This window comes from Ischnura elegans, chromosome 7, assembly GCF_921293095.1.
Source record: "Ischnura elegans chromosome 7, ioIscEleg1.1, whole genome shotgun sequence".
NCBI classification, from domain to species: domain Eukaryota; kingdom Metazoa; phylum Arthropoda; class Insecta; order Odonata; family Coenagrionidae; genus Ischnura; species Ischnura elegans.
The window spans coordinates 30,664,514-30,691,783 of record NC_060252.1 but is presented as its reverse complement, the minus strand read 5'-3'; the positions used below and the strand labels follow the sequence as shown (position 1 = coordinate 30,691,783).

The 27,270-nt window shown below is 37.7% G+C and overlaps 1 protein-coding gene across 1 annotated transcript in view; it reads right to left on the bottom strand.

The window, feature by feature from the left end:
- LOC124162589 (nephrin-like) overlaps positions 1–22,948 on the bottom strand; it is a 345,009-nt gene extending 322,061 nt beyond the window's left edge. The window contains exon 1 of the mRNA XM_046539169.1: positions 22,618–22,948. Within this exon, the coding sequence (XP_046395125.1) occupies positions 22,618–22,948 (331 nt within the window). The remainder of the gene's footprint in view (positions 1–22,617) is intronic.
- Positions 22,949–27,270: the final 4,322 nt, after the last annotated feature.

The following is a 27,270-nucleotide window of genomic DNA, read 5'->3' as shown; positions in this document are numbered from 1 at the left end:
AGAAAATATCGCAATAAGACGAAAAAAATCCTGCTTTAGTAATTGGTCAACTAAACTCTTCATAAAACATTTTTAAGTGTGAATCCAACTAACTAGAATAGTTACAAGAATTATTTGACTGTGCTCTCGTATAAAGGTTGAAGGCAACTAGTGCACATGTGTTGCTCCAACTTGAGGATAGTGTTACGCGATTAAAGGCTAAATTGCAAATTGCATTTGCTGTGCTGGAAGCAAAGTAATTTATCTCTTTTTAGATTCACTTCTTGATCACCATATTCCTACACATATCAAATCATACATTACTCGGGTTATCATCCTCATCAGTAGGCTTGTGGATAACAGTTCCGCTGACTACCCTTCCCGCATCTTTAGGTCGAAGGTCGCCCCATACCCATGCCCTTAGACCTACTAACTGGTCAAAAGTGAACTGACGCGGAAGAATACCCGAGAAAATTCAGAGAACATACCATCACTGCGGAATATTCGATTTAAAAATATCATGTAATGGTTGTTTATCAAAAAGAAGTTGCCTCATCTTAACCCTTTGAGGTCCTAGGGACATATGTGTCCCAAATTTTTTAAATTATCGCGAAATTAAATGAAAAGGTGTAGGATTGTAAGAATTGGTTCTATTAAATAATAGGCTATTGGCTTCTAATTTTAAATTCTTATTGGAATATCCTTTAGGTATTGTAGTTTCCACATTGTTAAAAACTTTCACTTGAAATGTTGTTTGTGAAGTGGAAATTAGATAGTTTATAACAAATCAATAAGGAGGTCAATTACAACAGGACTTTCGGTTTATCCTTAATGTGTACCTAGCCTGTGGAGTTAGTACGAAAAACTCCGCATTTTTCCTTTAATTAAAAAAAAAGTGTTTTTATGCCATGGGACACATATATGTTCCTATGGATCATAGGGAGCGAGAATTGGTATTATTTCACGTCCCAGACTGTATCTCAGAAACTATTAGAGATATCGCTTTCATTTAATGTTTTTTGGAATCTACGCAATAATATTAGCCTAAAAAATTATTTTGTAATGAAATCTAATAGCTCCAATCTTTTCGGACCCGGATAATTGACGTCACACACTCAACAAAGTCACCAAAGGAGCCCATTCATGACTTGATTTCATTCCGGGGTTGCAGATGCACATGGCTACACTAGAGGCGCATGACGCTAATTGTATGGAACAATTCTTCGTTAAAACTTTCGCGGATATTCGTCGTGTTAAATAAAAAAAATTGGGCTATATCGCCGCGTCAATTTTGGGTGGCCCCAACGTTTTCCGACCGATGCTGGTCGCTTTCTCAAGGGAATCTGATGAGGTGGGAATTTAAATTCATTTATATCGGTGTCCGTGAAGGTCATTTTTTACAGGACCTTCGGTTTATCCTTTATGTGTACCATGCCTGTGGAGTGAGCACGCATTTGAGCTTTAATTTTCACAAAACTAGTGTTCTATGTTATGGGACATACATGTCCCTATAGATCATAAGGGAGCGAGAATTGGGATTATTTCACGACCCAGACTGTATATCAAAAACTATTTGAGATATCGTTTCCATATAATGTTGTTAACATCTATGCATTAATATTAGCCTAAAAACGTATTTTTTAATGCAATTTAAAGGGTAGAATATTTATGGACCTTAAAGGATTAAGGGAGAGAGGCATAAATTTCTTTTCGCTAAAGATGTGTCTCAATTGCTTGAAGAAAAGTAAATTTATCAAGCTATCTATGAAAATTTAAAACGACGCATTTCTGAAATTTAAAGCATTGACATTTCCCCCTACACTTTCCCAGAATATAATTTCTACGTGTCATTGATGCATTGAGCGGTTTTCGGGGCTGTATAAAATTCCCCCAGCATAAAATAGCCGTTTCTATGCATTTATCGGCCTCTGAGGATCGGCCCCCACCTTAGTCCCTGCCATATCTTGTCCAGAGCCACATTTCACCCCACCCCAACCACCTAAAAAAATAAAAACACGAAAAAAAAATGTTACGCTCCCACTCTGCCCCTCCATTCCTTATCTCCTCCTCCCCTCTTAGCCCACCCGATTCAACCCCCTCCACTTACGCTTACCCCCACACTCTACCTTTTTCAAAGTATGTCCTTTGATAGACCCTTCGTAGTAAATGGTTCAAAAGTTTACAATGTCTTACCAAGTGAACTACGAAGTACCAAAAGTAGCAGAATATATAGGTATAGACTCTTTAACTACCTGTTTCTCAAACAATTTTTCACTCTGATCTGGCTTTACAATAATGAATGTAATTATGTGCAATGATCGGTATATTTGCGTAAAAAATGCTTCTGTATTAGTTTTTATATTTATATGAAATAAATGTAAATTAATGCACTAAAAATGGTATATCGTAACGAATTTTTGTCTCTGTAATAGTTCATAAATTGTCTTATAGATTTACTTGTGTCACTTTCTTGTTTTCATTGTATTACCAACAAAAATGGTCCGCTAACTACTGGTATATTTGCACGGTACGGCCGATTATTCAATTTTAAATTTATAGAATGCTCATATGTGGCTGAGTAGCCTTCGAGTACGATAAAAATTTTTGTTCAATATTCGTGCTGGGAATACGAAAAAAAAATGTTTTCTCTCTCTCTCATAATATCAGCTTTACGGTCACTATTATTACACTGTGACGTCTCTATTCAAATTCATGCACAAAGTGGAAGGTCACGATTGCAGATATTTTTCAAACAAATTAAACGTTGCAGATTAATGATAACGGTTTAAAAATTCGCCACATTTTGCTTTATAATTTTGAAAATAAATTTTGACATTGCATTTATTTGAAAAGAAATAGCAAAAGTGGCAATTCTGGTGAGGGAGTTCGAAGTGGTAAACTTTTAAATGTCTATTATTTTTGACTAATAAAGATAGATGGTTTCAAATTCATTTAAATAAATAATTTCACAAAATGTAGTTTTGGCGAAATGACATTTAATCGAGGAGAATAATATACTGAATAAAAATGTGAAATTTTCAAAATAAGTATCTACTGCGGAAGAATATTGAGGATGAATTGGCAAAAAATTACAAGGCTCATGTGAGGCTGAGCAGCCTCGGAATATGTGGCAAATTTTTGTCCAATATTCTGAAATGACATAACGAAATAAACTGTTTTCTCTTCCTCTCTACCTCCTAACTACCTCCCTTCACCCTTTGCCAACCCCTTAACATGCCACACCGCTCTCCAAAAGTGAAACTTTTTGGCTCCGTGTTCGTCTTCCTATGACTCACTCGATCGATTTTATTCCCTTGAATGGGATTCCGAAGCATCAAAGGAGAGGAGAGGGAGGTCTTGAGGCGTGGGCCGCCTTATCCCACCACCCTACTTTTTCAAACGGGTGGCTGAAGGCGAGATAACACGAAAGGGTGTATCTCTCCTCTTCACCAAACACTCCCACGCAGTCCCTCTCCTAGCCTGGAGGGCCCTGCTCCCCTGAGATATGATGTTTGCAGGTGTTTCGCAAGGCGTTACTTTATTCTGTTTTTATATGGACTGTCATGGTATAGGATTCCCTTTCCTATGGCATGATGACCTGATGAAGACAATAGCCGAACAAGTGGATGGTAAGAACGGAAAAGGAAATCCTCGAACAAAATATGAGGAACAGGTAAAGAAGTATGTGAAAGAGAAGAGATATGTGGGTGTAAAAAGATTAGCTGTAACGAGAATTGAGTGGAGATCTGCATCATTTCAATCTTAGGTTTTCTGACCTGTGATAATGATGAGAATTCTACTCGAATGGGAATTGAACCTCGGACCTTAGGTTTTCCGGGTCACTGCGCAGAGCACTTAGCTATCCAGGTGCCCGATTACCCATAGCAATTCTTTCGAGGCTCATGGTATTAGGTGTTGTACCACTAGGCTTGAAATATTATGCATAAACAAATGTAAAAAAATGATGGTAAATTAACTTCGATGAGCAATCAAAATATTGAGTTTGATTTTGAGGCCTCACGGAATATATCACCCATCCTTTCCATATCTACTAGAGTTAAGATGGAAGATGGGATTGACCTTGAAAGAAGCAGCTTGGTTGCCACCCTTAGGGTTACTCTATAAAATTTAAGTCACATCCGTTCAAATTTAACTAAGGCAATAGCCATTACACTCTGATCAATGCAGAGATGCTAAATGCCGCGTGCGTGAGAAAAATAAAAATTGAAGTCATTTTTCCGGGTCACATACAAATATTGGTGGATTCTTCTAGCTTTCTGCATGATTCCATTTTCATTGCATCTCTTCATTTACATAATCCACTCGAATACTTCGTATACCACGGCCATGATACTCCTGAAACGAAATTTGATTCTTCGAAGGCGGTTCATCTGCCTTAGACAATTCTTAACCTATCTTCCTTTGTCAAATTGATTAGTTGGTTGGATGGGAGACAGTTAATACGAAAGGCAGCACTTGCCAATTATCCACTACAGTAAAGACTGATTTATAATGTCTTTGTAAATAGTTTGATACTAATGGAGATTATTTCATTGGCCATTTTTTAGTTACTGTATTCTATTTCAACATGTTTGAATCTTTATTTTTCATGCACTGAAGCTTCTATCATCTGGATGTGTATTTTACGTTTAGTTGATCTGTAGACTTTCAAGGTGATCTCAGTCCTTTGAATTATGAATTTTATCACATTATTGTACATTTTTGTGATTGTAGCCATTTTTTGTTATAAACTATAAATACTCAACAAAGAAGATCTTGAGCCTTCTTTTTGTGCTTCAAGATTACTTCCCAGAGCAAATAAACATGCAAATATCTTCTTCTTTCACTTTTACAGTGATTGCACCAGAGGATGTCTTGCTCTATTTAGTGCAGATGCTTTTATTGGTGTTTTGCAAAGACAAACGTTTTTGTTAGTCACTAACCATCCTCTACGTCACCCCTTCGCAATTAAGTCACGTGCATTCATTTTTGTGCGAGGCTAATAAACAAATACACCGATGCATGCACAATTTTTAAAAGTAGATTGTGCGAGAGAAAAATTAAAAACGAAGCAATATCCCGGGTTGCATATAGTATGTTTTCTTTTGTGCATTCATCTGACATGAGCTGCATGCAAATATTGGTGCATTCATCCGACTTTTTGCACGATAAACTGCATGCAAATATTGGTGCATTCATCCGACTTTTTGCACGGTAAAAATTTCATTGCACCTCTTCACTTACATAACCTTCTCATACATTATTCACACAGATTCCTCGTATAAATCGGCTAAGATACGCTGAAATGGAACGGGAGTCATCGAAAGCTGGCCTTCCGGCAAACCTTCATCTTACTTTCTTTGCCAAAACGGGTGGCAAAAAGCGGGAGTAAGATAATACGAAAGGGTGTATCTACTACTACTCCCACAATCTATTCTCCCGGCTAGCTGTCCCCTTTCGTGGGCATGATGCTCTACCGGGATAGGTTTGTCGAGTCGAGTAGGGCGGTTCAGGGTTTATCCTCGTTCTTTTTTTTGGGATAAACGACGCGCCATGAGGGAAGAAAGGGTTGTTTTTTTTGGAGGTGTTTGGGGAGGGTGTATAAGGAGGTCCAAAGGATCCGATGGATATGGAACAGAGGTGGCGCAAAGGTTTGGAGGGGGTAAGGGACCTTAATCCTATCGGCCGTATCGTTCCTTTCCACCACATTCACCAACAATTTACGGCAAAAGGCTTTAAAGAAATCCTTTCTCGCCCTTTCCTGATTCTCTTGCTATGGACTCTCTCGCCTTAGCACGCTCGCTGATTTATTTTTCCTCGACCCGTTTTCCTTTTGCGATAAAGTCGAAATTTTTAGAAGAGTGGTGCAGGAATCAATTCAGCTCTAGTCCACTACGTGGACCGGCCAGGCATACATTTGCTGCGGTTCGGAATGAATAACTAAAGTGCACTCCTCGTGATATGAGTTTTAATGCATGGTAAACATAAATTAGCCTATCATTTTAGCCTTAAGAGTTTTTAGAAAAAAGACGCATTAGTCCAGACTCGAAAGAAAAAATTCAAGGACAGGTGAACAAGAAGTTTGATGTAAATCGAAATTCCGCCAAACAGCAGAACATTTGAACTGTATTTATTATCATGGGAATGTGATGGCCTCTAAATGACAATTGAAATAATTTTCGTACAAATTAGGTATTTTTACTGTAAGAAATAATTCAACTTTTGCCACATGAAACTTGATTTATTCCACAAGCTGCTTTTTTATTACTTTATTTTTCCGCTCGGAGAGTATCCTCATTAATTCATGTTTATAATGGGCTCATTATTTATCTTTTTTCCCGACTGATTTCAAGATACCCACTCTACTTTACGGTAAGGTTAAGGCTGCACAATGGATGTACTGGAACATTGATAAAATTATTCATCTTTTTTCGTACCCTCCACTCTAACTTCCATATTTTTACGGCACTTTTAGGACGTCGCATAGTCGTATGGTATCTTCTTATCATATATACACGCACAGGCAGATTTAGGAAGGGGGCACGCTCCCCCCCCCCCCCCAGACGCTTAAAATATAGATAAGATTTTAAATATGGTTATCATTACTTTCGTTTTATTTTGTGTATTACTGAGCCTTAATCATTTAATTTAATATTATTAACTTTCATATCAAAATAAAGAGAATATTTTCAGTATTAATTGTTCTATTTTGTTTTTAATCTCAAATATGAGATGACATGTCAGACCCTTGAGCCTTCACCAGAAAAAAAATCCTGAATCTGTCCCTGTATACACGATTACACTCCTGTAATAAGCAGGATGAGTGACCAGAAAAGACCGTTTGTTCCTTAATAATCGTTGTTTGCTTGTGATACATGTACAATCAAATTAAACTGAATACAAGGAATGCCAAACAGTTCTTGGCTTCCACGCTGTCTCACTGACGCAAGGTGCGGACTAGAGGCTGCCTCGATGAATTTGATGTCATTAAAAAGTGTTCAAATATTCGACCAAAACCCCGCAAAAATTAGAGGCGTAGAAAGAGTTGGCAACACTTTAATAGATATAAAATTTAACTTTCAATGTTTCGGGAATTTGTTCCTCGTTTTCATATGATTTAGAGGGGGTCGATTCTATTAATTTTCGTCATATTTCGTCGCGTCTTCCCAAAAAATATGTATGCATTAGTCAGACAGTGGCTTGAAGTGGGTTTTGTGGTATCGTGAAGACAAAAAACCCGCTAAAGAATCTCACGAACACATGAAAACAAAGAAAAATAATTATTTATTTTTACTGAGATATATCATTTATACATATTAGTTGTGAATATTAAGTGGTAAAGTAAAGGAATGTAAAGTATTAGCGTAAAGACAAGCATAGTTTTACCATTGAGAGTATGTGCCTCATTAACGATTTCTTCAACCGTTTTTCATTCCGCTAAATTAAGCAAAAGCCTTTTCATTCTTCACTGATCATCGAAACCTTCGGAAACTATCACCTTTCTGTTGCCAAGGCAAGTATCGAAAAGTCGTTGGAACCAAAATTTCAACCTAAACTCTTCCTCCTAAAGTGGTAAACCACCCTAAAGTTTAGTTATTTGAAATCAAAATTAAAAAAAGAAAAATTGAATAGATAAAGGCTTGAAAAGAATAAATTTTTCATGCCTTTGGGTTCATTCCAGACTAAAGTAACAAACCATTTATCACCTATTTTCCTGCTTTTTCCTATTTCTAAGCAAAAAAGGTTTGCGCAAACCATGGATTCACCAGAAACAAGGCGTAAATTAATTAAAATACAAACCGCTAGCGAATAAAACGTCAACTTTTACTTTTGGAGAAACTTTCATTTAGATACTAAATAAAAGTTTCTGATCCATTTCGTTCAATTTAATGAAAGAAATTAATTGTTTTTTTCAGCTCTTAAATGTGATCCAATTGATGTGCACACTTATTTGTTATTCAAATTTAGAACTCACTCAATGAAAGATTTTCTAAATAAATACATTCAGCGTTGAAGTTAACCAATACGGACTTTATTCTTATATTATTCTTCTTATTGGCTTAAACTATCCTTCAAAATGAAACATAAATTAGATTGGCTCTCAATAACATGTGATTAGAGATCATTATTTTAGTTCACCTTTAAAACAACAAGAATTTTGCTATGCCCTACCTAGCGAAAGGTTGTAAGATTAAGGGACTAATTTTATTTCAATTCCTAGTCATAGAAATAAGATGCTATTGATATCAGACCCTTATTTATTTACTGATAATCGGGGATCTCTTTCAATTTTCGGAATAGCTTAAACTTATATGTGAATTAGTGTACTCCGCTTAGACCCAGCATACAAGTAAGTGCAATTTTTTAAAAATCAGCAGTGGATATTTCATTGATTCAAAGTCAAACTGCTTAATTGCAACACAAAAATATCCTATGATACTTTTACGAAGCTGTTGAATTTAATCGAAGATAGCATTATAACTCTTAATAATTAAGTAATCGGCTAGATGTAATGACATCAGACATGCAAAAATATTGGTTCAAAACAGCTTAACCGCTGATAAATGTATCCTGATATATCTATTGCTCAGTTTTTAATCATATTTATTTCTAATGCAGGGTTTAATAGCTGGCTGCTAATCATCAATCATTAGTTCCAGCAGGAACGGAAGCGTTGAAAGCGCTCGGGAGTTCGCATGAAATAGGTTCCGTCGCGTAACCTCACGATCTCTAGACCCGGAAGTCACTGTGACTGCCAATGGAGCAGGCACATTAAGCACCAGGAAATTACTTCGATTAGAACCACATGGGCATCAACTGAGACGCAACGTAACGATCGAGATTCGCATGCCTAAGACGATGTGCTGCGTACTTATATTAATGATGGGTTTTATGCCATTAATTGGCTAGCTGAAACACGAGAAATTGCTAATTCAAAATTCTCTTATTTCGGCACTCATAGTTTTATAATGAAAGTTTTCTCCACCAGCCTTCAAGTTATTGATTTGAGCTAAAGGAAAAGTTACTAATAATTTTGAGTTGTATACGCTACTATTTTGTGATAAGCGCAAAACTGGTAGTGTAAAATATTACATTCACGTGACTTCCTTGGAATATTTGATGAAAGAGGTAAGGTTTGATACTGTAGCTATCGAATTACATAGTAAAATAACTAATTACGGAACAGGATTTACGATGTAAGCTTAAATCAAGGAAAAAATTATATTAATTAATTTAGAGAATTTAATTTAAAATAAAAAGAATTAACCAGCAATTGAAACGTAAAAAATACGTAATATAATCGTACAAGCGAATAGTAATCCCATTCCAGAGGCCGGTGTCCGAAATTGGTCCTAATGAGAGTATTAAAGCAGTCATATAAAGGTAGCACAGGTATGTGTAGTTGATTTTCACGGCAATATTATGAATTTATAAACAAAATATCGACGAAATATTCTCGTATTTTCAGTAAATCAATGAAAACTCATCCATATTGCCCCAATCATTTGACGTAAAAAAAGCTATTATATTTATTCGTAAGGGGTACAGGGCCGCTTCATTCGACCGGCATCAAAGTTCTTCACCGATTGGATGACTTTTTTTTTACGGAGGAATGGTCTAAGACATAACATTATATAACATAATAAATAACATAGGCTTTACTATAATTATATCTTTATTAACTTGAAATTTGGATCGCTCTGCCGTCAGTGACACGAGTGGCGACTTTTGTAAATCCATTTAAATACAAGGTTTTTGACGACACATAAGTGACCAACTGCGAAAGTCTCCGCTGTGTCATTTGCGGAAGGCTGAAACACTGAAACAAAAGCGAAGCGATATGCGAATTCAATGAGCTTCAGGTAGTTAAATCCAAAGCAGTAAATGCATGCACACATTCCCATGTGCGAACGATATCGGCCCAATTCCTCTCGATATCTCTCACCACACCTTCCTGCCCACGCCCCACTGCCCTTATAGACATCCTGTATACCAACTCTCCCCAAGCAGTCGTGACCGTAGCGACCGCAGAGATCAGAGGGCGCCCGCGCCGTCCGCCGGCACGCGTGGTAACAATGGGCAAGAAGGGGTGAGCTTGAAAAACACCACCCACAACACCATATCGCTCTCCCCCCAGCCTGAAACCCGGGGTAACGATAAGGGGATGAACTCGGGTAGGGCATCACCGACCCCTCCACCAACCCTTTTATCGCTTTTCGTTCATATTTTCATCCCCCTACTACCCTCTCAACACATGGTCCGACCCCTTTGGTTCCATCCCCATCGCATGCCCTATCTACTTCTCCACCTCCCCTTTCTGGCTCCCCAAGCCAAATCTCTCCACCCTCAACCCTTCCGATGTTGCCGGCATCCCACTCTCAGAGTATGCGGTGGAATAAATACACACCCGCTTGCCTCGACGAAATTCTCCTCACTTTAACACATACCTTTAAAAGTCCTGAACTTAGATTGAATTGTCAAAAGTTTTAATTCAACAAATTGGTGGCAGTGGTTTCTTTTAAAGGACCAAATGCACATATGCATATTTCATAAGAGTAAATCATGATGACGTAGCGAGGCAGTACCTAGATTTTGTCAACTTGTAGTTGGAAAATATTCTCAGGACAATGCAGAGATGTGAGTAGATTTGGAGCTCTAGGTTTTCTGGGAACAAAACAAAAGTGAATTTGTTGACATACATCAAATTCAAGCAGGATATTTCTGTTCCAACACGTTAGGTATATGTTTCTTATAAATATTAAAATTTTATCTTAAAAAGTAACCGCTGCATCAGAGAGTGGAATTTGAAAACAATTGAGTTCATTTGTGAAATTCATATTCTTTTTGAAGCTACAAGGCCGTATGGTGATTGATGGTGGCCTACCTGCATTATTAAATAAAAGCATGCCGTAACTTGAGTAATTGAATTTACTTTTATGTGAAAAATACTTTATATAAATAAATATTTCTTCGACTGTTAAATTAACCGTGTACATGTGAATAGCACCACCTTATTTTTCTTGGAAATAGCTAGTACTACCTCCTCGAAGGTTTTTTATTTTTCTCCTCTCTACTAAGATCGTTTACATTTAGAAGCTTTTTCCATTTTGCAGATATCTTTATATCTCTTTGCTGTGCGATAATGATAATGTATTTCCTGGCATTATTTTGGTTATAATCATGAATACATTGAGTGATGTTATAACACCAAAGGTTGAAAATGAACTATACATATCCTCAGGTTAGTATAAACTCTTCTCGCGGGTTCGAATATGTAAGAGCGGCGCTCTTACATAAACTTGTTCGCCGGAAAGTGTTAAACCTTATATCCTTAGGTTAGGTTATGAAATTATACTTTTACATGTCAATATGTGATTGCCTTAAGTTTTTCTCGTGTAATTAAATATAAGGCTCTTTTCTACATTATTATTCACCTATCGTGTAATATTTGAAGGCCAATTGTGTAAATTAATATTTCGTTTGCTCCTCAAAGCAGTGTCATGGTGCAATAATATTTAATCTTAACAGTTATGTAGAATTTCTTTCGGAGATTTGTTTGATTATTGCCGGTAAAAAAAGTGGATGACACGAGTGCTATAAATATTATTTTTATATTTATCCACCCCGTCCTACTCCTCCGCTCTAACCCTTGCATCACACACTTGACCGTACCAACGCTTCCCCGAGTATGGGTGTGCGAGAAAGATAAGGGGAAATAATGAGGTTGAGCCCGGTAAGGGTAGCCACCAGCATCATCTTCGTGGCCAGCCGTAAAAAGCGGAAGCCGGACATAAGAGTTATCCATGTCCTCTGGTTTTGTTTTCCCGTCACTTTTTTCACCATTTCCGTCTCCATTCCATTTCATATCTCGATCTTACTTACCTAACTCATTTCTCTTCCTGGAACTATTGTTATTTATTTTTGTTGTCCCACACTATTTCAGGCGTCCTTCGACTTCAGCGAACAATAGTATTGAAAAATGACCAAGTTCATGTCCTAACGGAATTTAGTAATAAAGGGAAAATGCACCTAAATACAGGATTAATTTATACTCAAGATGCCAATAAATGCCTTCCGACTCGATCTTGCCAAATTTGACCGTGAGGTTATAAATTGCTAAAATTTTTATCGAAAATCTAAATTTGGTATTAAAAGGGTTAAAGGCATTAATAAAAAAGGCTTATTTTTTCAAAGTCGCAGAGATAAGGTAAAAGATGTATGATAATATAAATTTTTTTCCTTATCTTGACCTCGTTTAATTAATGTTTAAATAGTTCTTGGAGTGTAGGTCAATGTATGCTATGCAAAAATGTATTAGGCAACGTTTCTGTTTTTTTTAAACTATCATCAAAGCAAAATAAACAAAAAATAAACAAAAAATAAAACAAAAAATGTACATGTAATGTAAAAGTAATTTTCTAAATATGTGCAAAGGTAAGCCCTGATGATAGTTTCAAATAAACAGAAACGTTGGCTAAAACTTTTTTGCATAACATACATTGACCTACACTCCAAGAACTATTTTAACTTGACAATATAAATACATTTTTCAAAATCACTCTTTATGATCTTTTTCAGTTTATAACGGCCTAACTATCAACATTTGATTAATTTGAGACCATTCTTCTTTATTGGGCGGGATTGGAAATTCAAAGTGCCATCTTCTATATAATCCCTAATCATACATTAAATATTTGCAGAGCAATACATTGTCAAGTTGCGGTTGAAATTAGATGCATTCAAATTATGACAAAAGAGACAGAGTAGAATTCTTAAAAAAATGCAAAGTGAACAAAGATACTTACGTTTACCAAGTGTAAAAAGATGTGGAAAAACATGAAAAAAAAACGTAAAATATTGTCTTTCGTTGGAAAATAAACCTACTGCAGGAAAACTCCTGGTTTGGTACTGTATGTGAATGAGGCGACCGACAGCTAAGGTCATTTGCGTCATGACGGAAGTGTATGGAAGGAAGGGTGGAGAGAAACCCGGCGTCGGCGTTAGCCTACTCTTAACGAAAGGCGCCAAGGGTACCACAGCTTAACGTCCCATCTCCGTCCGGACGGAGTGTTGCCCTTGTAAATTTCTCCACACAACATTCAAGCAGGGATCGGGCAGTCTCTGAAAATTCTCTGCCACCGCCGGGATTTGAACCCGAGCCCACTGTGTGGGAAGCCAAACTTCTAGCCGACACACCAACCCGATACCCAGAAATATTCCTTCATACCGTATTAGCCACTCCTCCAATCTCAGAAATTTAATTGGCCAACGTATTAAAATAGAAGAATAGAAAAACCTCCGATCATGCTCTTTTATGGAATGTTGAAGACCACACACTATCCACCACACCAACCCGATCCCCAGGAAAACTCCTAACAGAAAGAGGGGTGTATAAACCTGCGAGAACCTTCTGAGAAAGAGCTAATGTAAGCATGGATGTATTTAAATACAAGAAAATGCACGAAAATTTCACCCAGTATCTGGAAAGAATAAAAAAATAAGATAAAGAATAAGGAGATAATCATTGAATCTTTCCTACTGATCCCATTATGTAATGTTCTCATAAGTCTCGTTGCTGTTCTTGAAGAATAAAAGAGTATAAATGAAGGATGATAAAAGGATAGACTATTTTTTGCGTTCGAAGAAAGATGGTAGGCCATAGAGGACCAATTGACAGGGTGGCGAGTGGCTGAGGGGTAGCCAGGAATTTTTTTTGGGGAGAAGGGTGGTCAAAACCAGGGGGGGAAATATAAAAGAAAGCATACTAAGAGGAAGGTTTCAAACTAATTTTAACACTTTAAATAATAGAAAAATCTTAATTTTTCAAAGAATTCTTTTGTAAATTCTTGATTTGTCATAATTGTTTTCTTTTATGAAGCCAAATAACTGTGTTTCTATATTTCTGGGTTCGTGGGGGGGGGGGGGTTTCCGGACCCCCTGGACCTCCCACCTCGCTACGCCACTGGCAAGGGGACAGGAAGTAATTCTAGCCGCGGATTTTCGAAAATTACGAGAGAACGATTTTCAGAGATTAGGACGATCGTGGTTCTCTTATTCTCAGAGCATATGGTTAAGTAGAAAAGGGGATGGGTTTTCCAAATGCGAGTGAGGATAAGGCCAACTTGATGAGTTTCGGGGCACAAAGAACTCGGTTGGGTGGGGTGCGGCGGGAGGGGTTGACAGGACAGCGAAGAGAGATTCACGTTCATTTTCGCGGAAAGGCCATTAGCGATTCTAAAGAGAGCGTAGATTGCAAGAGTTAAAGCGGTGATGAAAAATTCACCGTCTGATATCTCCGAATAATTACCGTTTTGGGGGTGAATTTAAGGACGCACAATGGATTAGCGGGAAGCTCTTGAATTCAATGCGAGTGGGTTTACTAATGCGACTATACATTAACAATGCATAAATGTTTCGCAATGACAGAAAATGGGTGATTTGCGTTAACACAGGATTATCAATGGTAATTCCCCTATCAACGTCATTGTAGTACGTCACACAGTGACGAGTTCATGACAGCTTCCTTATTTATAATACATTCTCGATAGCTCATGAAATATAAGATTCCCGAATTCAGTTTTACCTTGATCAAATTTCATATCAAAGTTTTTCAATTGGATAACCATTACTTATTTCACTTCCCTTTTTAAATTGAAGTGACCCAGGTATCAATTAATAATCATCATCTTCAGGCATCAATTATTATGATGATGATTATTCAACGAAACATAGGTCGCATTAATAAAAAAGAAGTAGCACAAGCAATAGTTATCCAATTTTTCTTGCAAATTACACTGTAACTTCTACCACGGCTTTTTTACATAACGGGAATCTAAATTATGAAAATAAATAGATCATAATTTAGATTATTAGATAAAAATATCATAGTTTACGCCTGAAGATGATGATAATTCATCGAAATCCGTGTCGGTAAGTGTAATATCCAAGAAATGTTATGATGGAATACCGCAAAGTTAAAAATGAGTTTTTAAAATTTTTCATCCTCACCGCAGCTGTGGTATCCACTTTGGAGTAGCTGGTATAGAGTTATTGGCAATAAAAAATATATCTTAATACAAAAAAAATGTAGCTAAAACCATAATAAACCACAGAAATATACCGAAGCTTTGCATGACGGTGATTTATAACTAATTAATTTTCTATAGTTATCGACCCAATGTATTTTCTCACGATTCAAGTCAAAGGTACTAACTAAAATTGTCATTTAAAATCCTCAAAAATGAAGAAATGAAGAAACGGCCTCAGAGTGATCCGCATTTAGAGTGTTTTAGAGGTAATAGAGGACAACGTTGTGGAATGATTTAACCGTGATGATGTATCGAAGTCTTGGTTCCTCTAAATTTGATGACGCAAGAGCCAATTAAAAGATCTACAGGCAATGGGAGCTCTTCAGTCTCCATGTCTAGTGGATGTTTTTTTTTTATTTCGCGCTAAGTTCTAATTCACGCTAGGAATTTCTCCCCCACTACTGGGTACAAGGATAGTGGTGATAAAATTTAGCTAACTATCGAAGTTTTGCCTGATATTTCGAAAATATTGACATGGTATGCAGTATTTTTTTGGATATTTATTATACTGCATAAATATTTTTATTTTTTCTTCATGACTGTTAACTATACTAGATATTTCCGGACTGAAGTTGCCTTTTCATTTGCCATGAAAGCGCTTAGTTTTTTGCTTTTGAAGAACTCTCCGGTTCCATTTATCACATTCTATGACAATTTTACTAAAGCATACTTTAGAAATTACTTCTTCGTTCTACGTGTGAAATCCATTAAGCCTGTGCAATTAACCAAAGTGATTTAAGGTGAGCTTAAAAAATCTATCTAAAACAGAACCTACCTACCAGAGTAGGTACCTAGAAGGATATGACTGATTCTCTCAATTGAACAAGGATGCATTTTCATTTTAACGCTTGAACAATGAAAGTATTACGGAAAGAATGAGAAGGTAAAAATATTTAAGGTAGGCTGAAATAATTGACTCGTCATATCCCATAATTGGGACATATTTTATCCTGCAACCTTACCACTCTAGGCACAACATTAATTTTAAGGTTGAGAATGAGGTTAGCCGTACCTCTTGTTTCCAAACCCCCGGAATTTTTTTACAACTTACAAGTTTCATTGGACAAAATTCCCTCACACTACTGCATTAAAACTCTTATTTTCGATATCATGTCTAAATGGCGGGGTCAGGAACATAAATAGAAAAAAAACGCTTTTTTTGCTTCCAAGAAGTCTCCAGTTCCACTCTTTGACCTGACTATGACTTGAACAGAGGATTAGAATTTATTCGCCGATTTAATAGAGCTCATTTTTTTATTTAGAGGATATGGGAAACTTGGAGTGAGTTCATTCATATTTATACCCAAAAGTTTGTTTTATTCGCTGTCAGAAAAATTACGAAAATAATGTATTCGTATTTGTGCCAATTCTAAAATATTTTGCGAATAAAGGAGGCTGTAAGACTGTTATTTATTGACGCATAATATGCATGAAGTATGTGAAGAAATAACAGTAGAGTTTTTATATAAAAATGAGACTTTTTCTTTCTTTATCAAAACAGGAAAAAGTCTGAGGAAAGCAATTTCCGTTCCTAGAAATTATTTTAAGACAAAGAAATAAAACTTTATATTTTAATACGCCATATTTTGAGAATGCCCTCCTCCAAATGGATTGCAGAACCATATTCTCATTACTTTAAATCGAGTTTCATAAAATACTTCAAATACGAACAGAATGATATGAAATTAGCAGTAAAGATACGAGGAATTAATAGTTACTGAACACTTATCAATTGGCTGAATTATGCTTGGCAAATATTTGTAATGTTATCTAACAATAAAAAACTTTCTAGACCCAAAACTACTCATCAATTACAGACGTAACTTTTAGCAGAGTACATTTTTTACCCTGAAAAACAAATAGAATGGAGGGGTTTGATAGCGAGGAGAGAAAGAGAGAAAGAATATGGAAGTGAGAAAGAAAAAAGAAAACTTTGGGCATAAATGAGAGAAAGAAAGAGAGGATGAGAGCCTCGTTGGAACTTTTCTCTTTGCAGCTTTTCCACCATCACCCACGGGGGAAGACGAGTCAATCGGGGAGAAAAAAGTTCAGGGGGCCCCTAAACACTGGCGCTGCTCTGAATCCTCTCCCGGCCACCCACGGCCCGACTGCCGCCGTCTCCCTCCTCAACACCCACGCGCCATCCCAACTCTTTCCCCGGTGTATTTCCCCTCACGGAGAGATAACTCTAGCGTGGGCGACGCGACGCTGGACCTCTTTCCCGACGACACTTCGAGGTAAGGATTTGCGGTTTACATCGGTACATATATATATAGTACACTTTTCCCAGTATATCAATATTTCACGTGACTGGGTGTCACCAGAGACTCGGAAGCTTCGTGCGTAGGTTAGATTGAACGAATAAATTAAGAACTGATGTCTTTCTAAGTGGTACGGAGAACCACTCAATATATTTCAAAACGTAGACGAGCTAACTAAGGTATAATGTGTCATTATACTTTACAGTATCCCATGCTTTTCAATGGTGAATAGTGAACATCTCCGCTACATGGCTACGCCATCTCCACTTGCCACACTAACAAGGTATAATACGTTACATGTTAATAGCTTTGCTCGCTTTTATTTCATTACTCTTTATTACCATTGAAGATATAACGATATGCAGTATTGTTATATCTTCAATACACTATATTGTTATATCTTCAATACCGCAATATCTTTCGATACGAAGAAAGAAATCATAGAACATCAAAATGTTTTACGGCGAAAAAATGAGGCCTTAGAAACTCAATATGTTTCACAGCTTTATATAAATTAGGCTTGGAACCGGAGCTAGAGATTTGAGGTCTACCTTAAAGACATATATATCATCTGAGCCATTAACTCCGTTGGTCGCGTGGCGTCTTCTAGCAATTTTCTTTTCTTTACCCACATCGTATTTTCATAGTTATGGAACTCATATTCCTTGTAAGTCATTACTTTATGATTCTGAAATAGCCACCAACATGATTATATGTTTTTCAACGTTTATGGAATTAATTTTGATATTTTTTTTGTTTTTGGAGTCTGATATACGCCACGCAACTTTAGGTATAATACGTTACATGCTAATAGCTTTGTGATATTCATTGCAAATTTTTACATACGTTAATAATTTAAACAAACAAATTTTGTAAGCATTAAAATTTGAATATGCGTCTTATTGCTACGATTGTTTTGCTGTAATCAATTTAACACCTGAATATAACTATCATTGAGAAGAATTTACAATGGTTCTCACATAATTTGAGTTAACTTTATCGTTTAATACACTGTTTTCCCCTCTGAAACATACATTTATGATGGCTTATTACATTAATGTAGATGCATGACATTAACCGTAAACAGGCACATAAAGATTTTGTGGTTGCATCTAATACTAACTTTCCAATCCGATAGGAGATGTTTTGTTTCAATCTCGACTAAACGCGATGTCAATATAAAATGACTCCAAAATCAATTTTTCCCCTTGTAGTCTAAATTATTTCTTAGGTTATTTGCAAAATTCGCAATGTGAAACTGTGAAAAATGTTTGCTCTTACTAATATACAAATTGATACAATTTCGAACTATAAAAGTATTAAATGTAAGAAAGTTAGAAAGTAGTTTCAAAACTTTGCAGAATGAACTCCTTCCTTTACTACTGGGCTGCACTGTATGTGTTTGGGAATAAGCAAAAGTCGCTCAGTTTAAATAGTCTATAGTAAGCATATGCGCTAACTGTAGAATTTGACTTAGGCTTAGGATGGTGTTGCAATCAAAATTTAGAGCTAAGTAAGGATTAAATAATGAGTATGGGCCCTTGAGTGAATAAATTTGGGGATATTTACAAAGGATTTCTCGATGAAAAAGATTTGGTATAATTACACAATTATTTTATTACCGACCGGTTTTATTTTATTACTCTTAAACGAAGCCATGATCGGAAAGGATGAAACACGTGTGGAAAGTGCTACAATGAAGTACGATGACCTCCAATCGCTCAGCAAAAACACCATAAAAGCGACAGCGAGGTACTGCGCAGATAGGGCAACTGCGCGTCCTCCACACCACAGGCTGACGTCATCTCTGACTCTAAATTGTTAGTTTCAGGTAAGCGGTCATCTCATCAATTAGATTGCTTCAACTGATTCTCACACCAAGTGTGCACTGAGGAGCGACAGCCGGAAAATTCGCCGAATGGCTTCAGCATTGAAATGTCTTGACTTATATGCCGATAATACGAGGGTGGTTTTTTCAACCTCCGGTCGCTCAGAAAAAACACCATACAAGCGACAGATGGGTACTACGCAGGTAGGGCAATTGCGCATCCTCTGTACCACACCCTCAAGTCCTTTCTGACCATAAGTTGTTAGTTTAAGGTTAGTAGCAATCGCATATATACACTGCCTCAATTAATTATCCCGCCGAGTGTGCACTGCGGAGAGACAGCCAGAAAACTCGCCGAATGGCTTCTGCATTGACATGTCTTGACCAAGGCTGTAGCCAGAAAATATTTTCAAATTTTTTAAATAATTATAAAATATTTTATGGAGTAGTAAACAAACATAAAATTATTTTTATAGGATAAATAGAATAGCGTAAACAGTTAAGTACACATATTTATAATTAATACCCTTAAAGGAAAATATAAAAATATTATTATAAAATTGAATTTAGTCTTCTAGCTTTCTTTGCAGCGAACAAATGAATTAACTCCTCGGTGTCGATGTCAATTCAGCGGTCCCTCAGTAGGTTCATAAGTCACTCACCTCTCTACTAATTCACAGCACTGTTATTTCACACACTGCACCTACAAATTCGCTTAGATAATTATTGACTTGAGTCGCAGTGGACTACTAGATGTCCCTGCGCCGCTATATAATATCGTCGTGTGAGCACCAAGCGAGCATAGAACATCTATTAATTTTTTTCATTTAGGGGGGGGGGGATCAATCCCCCTCTAACCCCCCCTGGCTACGGCCTTGGTCTTGACTTTTATGCTGATAAAAGAGAATTTTTTGAATGCAATGATTTTATGCTAAACTGAAAAAATCCCTTGTGAAGACAAATAAAATGATTAACAAGGTTTACGGGGACTCTGCTTTGTCAAGTTTTGAGGTTTCAAAGGCCCTAAAGAAGGGCCTGGAAGAAGTGAATCCCAAAAATGGCAAGAATGAAATGTGAAATCAGTGTTCATTGTCTTCTTAGACTGTTAAGAAGTGGTCTATAAGGAATTTATTTCTCAAGGATGAACAGTTGATGCTGCTCCTTACATGAAAGTGCCGGAAAGATTCTTAAAAAGGGTCATCTGGACGAAAGAGGACATCTCCGCTACATGGCTACTCCATCTCGGCAAAGCGCCTTGCCACAACACTCTGCGTGACCGCGAGTTCCTAGCTAAACATGAGGTTCTAACGCTGCTCCAACCCCCTATAGTTCAGAGGTCACCCCAGTAGACTTCTTTCTATTACCTCAGATGAAGGCAGTCCGGAAATCAACCCATTTTTCTTACTTAGAGGAGAGACAATCGGCCGTGATGAGGACCTTGCGAGAGATCTCCGAAGATGCCCTCCTGGGCGCGCACCGATTATGCCCGATACGCTTGAAAAAATGCGTAGAACTCCAAGGGAAGGACTTTGAAGAATATAAAGTGCTTGTGCAAATATGTTTAATAACTTTCTTTAAAAAAAATAATTGCGATACTTTTGGGACGCACCTTTGAAATGATCAATATGAGCTACTTAATGGCTTAAAAGATAAAGACAGAAGAAGGAACCTAAATTAACATTAATTTGAGCCAAAAAATCTTCAATAATTATTCGATTCTGATGTCTTAGTGAACGAAGCTACACCGGAAGTGGAAGCAGGTCCTAGCCATCGAGGTGAATATTACAGCCCTGATGTAGAAGGACCCTAGACTAGTCAAAAAGGGCACCTCATCCCATAACACGAGGACCTAAGTCATCTTATACAAGATTTAGACTTACCAAAGGGTAAAGCACAACTTTTAGGCTCTCATTTGTAGCTGTGGAATCTTTTGGCCGATAATGTGAATGTATCTTACTACAGAGGCAGACAGTCAACCCTTACTCAATTTTTTTCAACGGATGATGAAAATGATGATATGATTTTCTGCACTGATATTGAAGGACTGATGAGGGAATTAGCGATTAAGAATGATCCAGACCAATGTAGGCTATTCATCGACTCGTCGAAGGCAAGTTTCATGGTTGTTTTACTGAACAACGGCCACGATTTACCTTCGGTTCCTGTTGGATATGCCACTGTTTTAAAGGAAACCCATATTCCAGATTTTTGTGGCAGCTCTTTATACCACCTCCTAAACCCCCTCCTATACCACTCGTATACCCCCTTCTTCTCTTGTATTTTATGTTATATTAATCCTTTACAAAATAGGGGGGGTGAAGAGTGTATTCATCCCTTAAAAACTTTTCCATTAGCTACCATATCATATGTCACAAAAAACGAAGAAAAATGGTTATTTTGATGTTTTTTAAAGTTTTTTTTTCAATTTTCACCCCCTAAATCTTTTCAACCCCAGTGAAGTTTGTCTCTCTCTAGACTTTAATTGCCTTAAAACGTCAGTTTTTTTCAATCAGAAGCAGATAACATTAGTAAAAGTCCCTTGAAAAGCGATAAGTTTAGAGAAGGGGTTGTTTTCCCCAATTTAGGGGTTGCGTAAAAATGGAGGGTGATAGAAAAAAACGGAGGTAATTTTCGGATTCAGCGACCGAAAATTAGCCAGAAGCACCCTAAATTGTAGCCAGGAATTTTTTGAACAATTTTTTTGCAGAACAGTGTAATCGGTTTTCCTCTTGTTCAAGGGAATAAACGACGTGGAACAGAACAAGTGCTGTAAAAATAGGCTAAAACTTGAAGGTTCGATTTTCGTGAAGCGATTGCATTGGAATCTCGACTCCTTATACAATTAGTCCTCAAATTACGAAAATATGACTACGATAATCAGCAATAAGAACAACCGTACCCAATCGAAACATTAAAAAGTTTCAGAAATTTCAAATTCTACGCCTTTTCAGTCGGCCGATGGGACTGCCGGTGCGGCGAGGAGGATCTCGCATTTTGGGAATAAAATTCAAGACGAATGGATTTAAAATGAAATGATATAATTTTAATTATCAATTTAACATTCATAAAGTCAGAAAACATTCAGCGTTTCCTTCCCGTATTGCAACCCACGGGCAGTGAAATTTATCCGCCCCCAACCATGTCAAATGTGCAGGGAACTATTTGTGGCGATCATGAGTTAACGCGAAGTTTTTGCGGAGTGCTGTATGCAGTGAGATGAGTACACTTTTTGATGCATGATGCAAGGTTTTTCAATTTACGACCAAGGTCATGGAACGCATCGTGTTCCTATGTCGAAGATTTATTTTATCCGAATGGACCCAGCCCCCATTCCTGAGCGCTCCCTCGCACGTGCGTGCCATTTGGTGCAATGCACCCCATGGGCTCGCAACCCCCAGACTATTGCGTGCACCGGAGGCGACATTTTACTTTTAGAAGAAAAGCGGCATAAAGGACTCACCGGGTGCGTCATCCGCATCTTCTCCGTTCCCAGCATTCCACGCGGCCGCTGCGTCCTCCTCGTGCGTCCAGTTGTGGTCGTTTCCCCCTCCACCCGCCCTCTCCCCCTCCCCATCTTCCCCCTCCTCCTCCTCATCCTCATAGTCGCCCCAATCGTCCTCCTCCCACGCCTCCTCGTCCTCCTCCTCCTCCATCATCAGCAAGTCCAGCGCTCCTCCACCGTTGTCTTCCTCGTCGGCCGCTTCCTGAGGGAGACACACGTGTAATAGCGAGGCGAGAAGGAGCACGACTATTGGGGCCAGCCGACGCACATTGCCCGGCTGCGAAGACATGGTGGGATAAGATACGTGACACATCAAGCGACGAATCAAATACTACTCAATTGGTATTATTTCGATGAAAGGTATAGTAGAACAGCTTATTTGATCCCAGATGGCTCTCCAAAAATGCGGTAGCGTAATACAACATGCGATAAGTCAAATAGTAGGTATAGTTTTCTCTGAATGCACGCTATACTATGCATGGTCTGCTTATTTTCCCCAAAATGGATGCGAACACGTTTTCACGAGTTACAACGATACAAATGGTAGTTACTTTCTCGGCGTCTGGAGTAGTGTGGCAGTAGTAAAGTAGTGGAGTTCCTTGGCTCACAAACTGCGAAAACTATGTGCCACTATATCTTGAACTATTAGATCGGAGAGTTAGAGCTGGGCCAGTGAATTTCAAACGCCTGAAGTTAGTTCTGGGTGAGCTATACCCTCACCTACCTAAACCAACACATGGTTTAATTACAAAGTCAGTGTTTAAAAGGGATCTGAAGCTTATTTAGCATAACACCAATCGTAATGTATTTATTTGAATGAGTAATAATCAATGATCACTTAAGTGTGTAATTTTTGATCGTAAATTAGGCTTAGAAATCAATGGGAGCATATAATGCTTACAAGTTTTGGGAAAAAATTAAAGATTTGCAATATGTTCCTTAATTAAGTTATATCACAATAGAAAGTTAAACTGGCGAAACCCTTTTAATTTTCTATCAGAGTAGCGTTTCAGTCATCATGACTTGGAAGAAATAAATCGAAAGTTCAAGATTCGGGAATCGATAAACACTGCCCTAGAAAGTCCACGAATAATTTCGTTCGCGAAAATTGTTATATTAAGGAGAAAAATATTCTTGAATTCATGTCGAGGTATTCAGTGTGTCTTTTCATTTCTTCTCAACCTGTTGCTGTCAATTTTCCACTCCACTCAAAACCACTAACGTTGAACACGCAGTAGAAACGGCATGTGGAGTCCAGGATGCGTTTTATGAATGAACACGACGTGAATGTGGAAGACTGCCGAAGGAAAGTCACTAGAGTAACAAGAATTTGAGCGGGATTCATAAAATATATGCTTCATTCCATGATTTTCTCCAGTTCTCTCTCGTACGCTGTTGGCGATTTTAATGGCAGAGCATGCGTGGAGTCAAAATTACAATTCATGACAAGGATTGCAAGAAGATCTTTACACCAGATTACATTTGACGAAAATATTTACGAAAAGTACTCAAAGTCGTGAATGGGACATATACTGAAACTTCAAGGAACAGCTCTGGTTACAAAGTATCAAATTTTTCATGAAGCGGCTATCTACTAGCGATAAAAATATATTAAATTATAGTAATTTTGAACTACAGTAACAATCAATTAAGAATCGTCACTTCGCAATTTATATTCTAACATGTTCCCATTTCTCTACTAACTCCAGAGTTCGCTTATATTTTTAAACTCAGTCTTTATAGCGATTAAATCCACGGTCAAATAATCAAGACGAACTGATGTCGCTGCCTAAATAAAAAAAACACGGTACTAATTTTTATTATTTACGTTATCACTCAACCCTTCATGGTCTCTAATCACATGCTAATTATCACAACACTTCCTCTTGAGGTTAGAGGTGAGAATAATTCTTTGAGGTCGCTTTAAGTTTTGAATTCATATTTCCGTGGTTCACAAATTCCTTCACTGCTTCACTGATTGCGTATCGTCAAACGATTTTGTTCATCCGTCCCAATCCATGGACGTTAATCAGTTTAATGTCATCAGCAGACTAAATGGGTGGTGCGATACGTGACCCCGGCATCCGTACCATGAGCTTGGCGGCTAGTCGAAGGTGGGCGGCCGGCGAGCCCACTCGGATTGCGGTTAACTTTTGACGGAAACCGAGGCATCAGACCCCGACGGCAGTCGGCTGAACCCCGCTGCGTCCGAGCCCTTCCGAAGGGCGCATGACGACTGCCCGCCCGACGTGTCTGCACGGGGGAAAAGCCGATATCACACAGGGTAAAATGCGGAGGCTGTGGACGTGACCGGCGGTGCACTTGTCGCCCGCTCGCCCCGAACTCTCTTTACGGACTGAGACGACTCGGCAAAGTCGAGCGCCAAAGTTGGGAGGGAAGGGGAGGTGAGGGGAGTGAGAGGGGTATGACAGAGGTGGGGGGAATGGAACCAAAAGGGGGAGAGACGTTTGAGGTGTCCGGAACGATTTTGTTTCCGCCTGAACGTATGATCGGAACTAAGGAAATTTTGAGGTGAGAAAACTTAAATTAAAACTCAAATAAATAAAAAACAACACTAATTGAATTCATTCGTGATAAAATTGACAATTTTCTCCTGAACTCTGTCAGATTGCTTCGTGTTAAAATGAAAAAGTTTGTAAATTTCACGAGCATAATTTTAAACGACTGGTTTCAACGCGGTGTGACATACTAAGTTACATATAAAATGCGCTTGATATATAGAGATGGAACGGTGATAGCAATGAAGGCAAATAACTGTTCCAATGCACGCCTCGCGGTGACGAAACCACTCGTTGAATGCGTGTGAAATTCTTATTTCATCACCAAGAGTTTTCACTGAGTGACATGGCAAACTATTGATTAAACCATGCTTTTTATTGAGCGTAATATTGTTTGTTGATTTTAGCTCTTATCTTTGATCGTATGCGTAAAAAATATCCCGTTTTATACTCTGCTTTACCATTGAGGCAGCTAGTCCTAACATAACCTTGTACCACTCACACCTCGCCGTTTACTCCATCTGACATTTCTATTCCACGAACCCATTTATCCATGACTTTAAGTTCGTTGTTTCTGCTCGTAGTTGCTCATCGTGAGGTATGAGGTGTATGAGGCCAGTGGCCCGAGACGAGTTCCTCATGTTTCTTCACAAATGATCTTGTCTAGTATAATGCCCTAGCAATGCATATAATGTTAACATGGTCAAAGATATCGATCAAGGACTTAGAATAATCGATCCATGTTGTATAAAAAATACGCGACGACATAGAATATCGGTAAAAAAAAATTCCGTTGTAAACACTTACCATAAACCAAATATTAACTTCCATTATTCATCTAAGCTTTCATCTGCATACTATCCCAATACATCTCAATAGTTTAGAGGCGGGAGAAGTTAAGACACCAGTTGTTTTCAAATAAGAAGGAAATGCTTTGACGAAATCACGTTCATCATTTATTACACTGAGTTATTGTAAGGGATAAAAACAAATTCCCAAAATATATCTCCTAATGTATTGTTCCTGTTGGACCTGGAAATATTACGGGGTTTTAACATGATATCATTCGAGTTACTCTTGAAGATATCTCTTCTCAAATGCTCAAGCAATCTAAACCTAGCGCTCAGGGTCCGAGCGTTTATCGGCTCTAGGCCTAATTCGTTTAACATTTGTGTAAAGATTTCCGTGCGCCCGTCGGGGAACGCTTGGTAAATATAAGGTTTCTCGGAATGAATTTCTTAAATCAGGTAACCTCGTATGTTGCTATTGATTTCGTTGTCTTATTCTGTATAAAGTAAATTGCTTATTTAATGAGATACTCTATTATCCAATAAAAACAATGCATGGTGTAATATTTCCGCGACTGGTTTTATAAGGCTGTCTCCTGCGCTACGTAGACTACAAATACCGTGTTGGTTAGCTTCGTGTTTGGTATTCTTTTCGTTTTCTAAACTTTGAGTAATAAAGAATCCGTCGCTGACGTGCTATCGCTATCATACCCAGCATAAAGGAAATATGCCGAAAATTATGGCTAAAAATATGTTCCTTATAATATCATGGATTCCAATAATGAAAACCCCTAGATTCAAAACTTCTAAATACTTCTCATTTTCCTTGTATTTTTTTACTTTTTTGATAAAAAAGCGTAAAGAATAAAAGAAAGATCAAAATAAAGAACAAATAAAATGTCGCATATTATGAAAATTATATATTTATAAAATTTGTGCTGAAGTGACCTTAATTCCATACTATTCAACTTAATATTAATTAAAAGGAAGATTATACTGTGAATTCTAAATGGGGGCTCACGTAAATGAGAATTTGATGGGACAAGTGATTATTGAGATAGAAAAAGCCAAGAGGAAAAGACGCCGAGTATCACTTAAACTTTAACAAATAGAAATATCGGTGGGATAAGAGGAAAGAAATGACAGAATAACCCAGGCTTTCACGCATCAATAATAATTTAACAGAGGAAGGAGTTGATGCATCAGGGAACGACCTCAATATCTCTACCAAAGGATAGAGAGAGCAAGATAAAAGGACCAAGAGAAGGATGAGCTAAGAGGTATTTAATTTTCCGCATAAATTG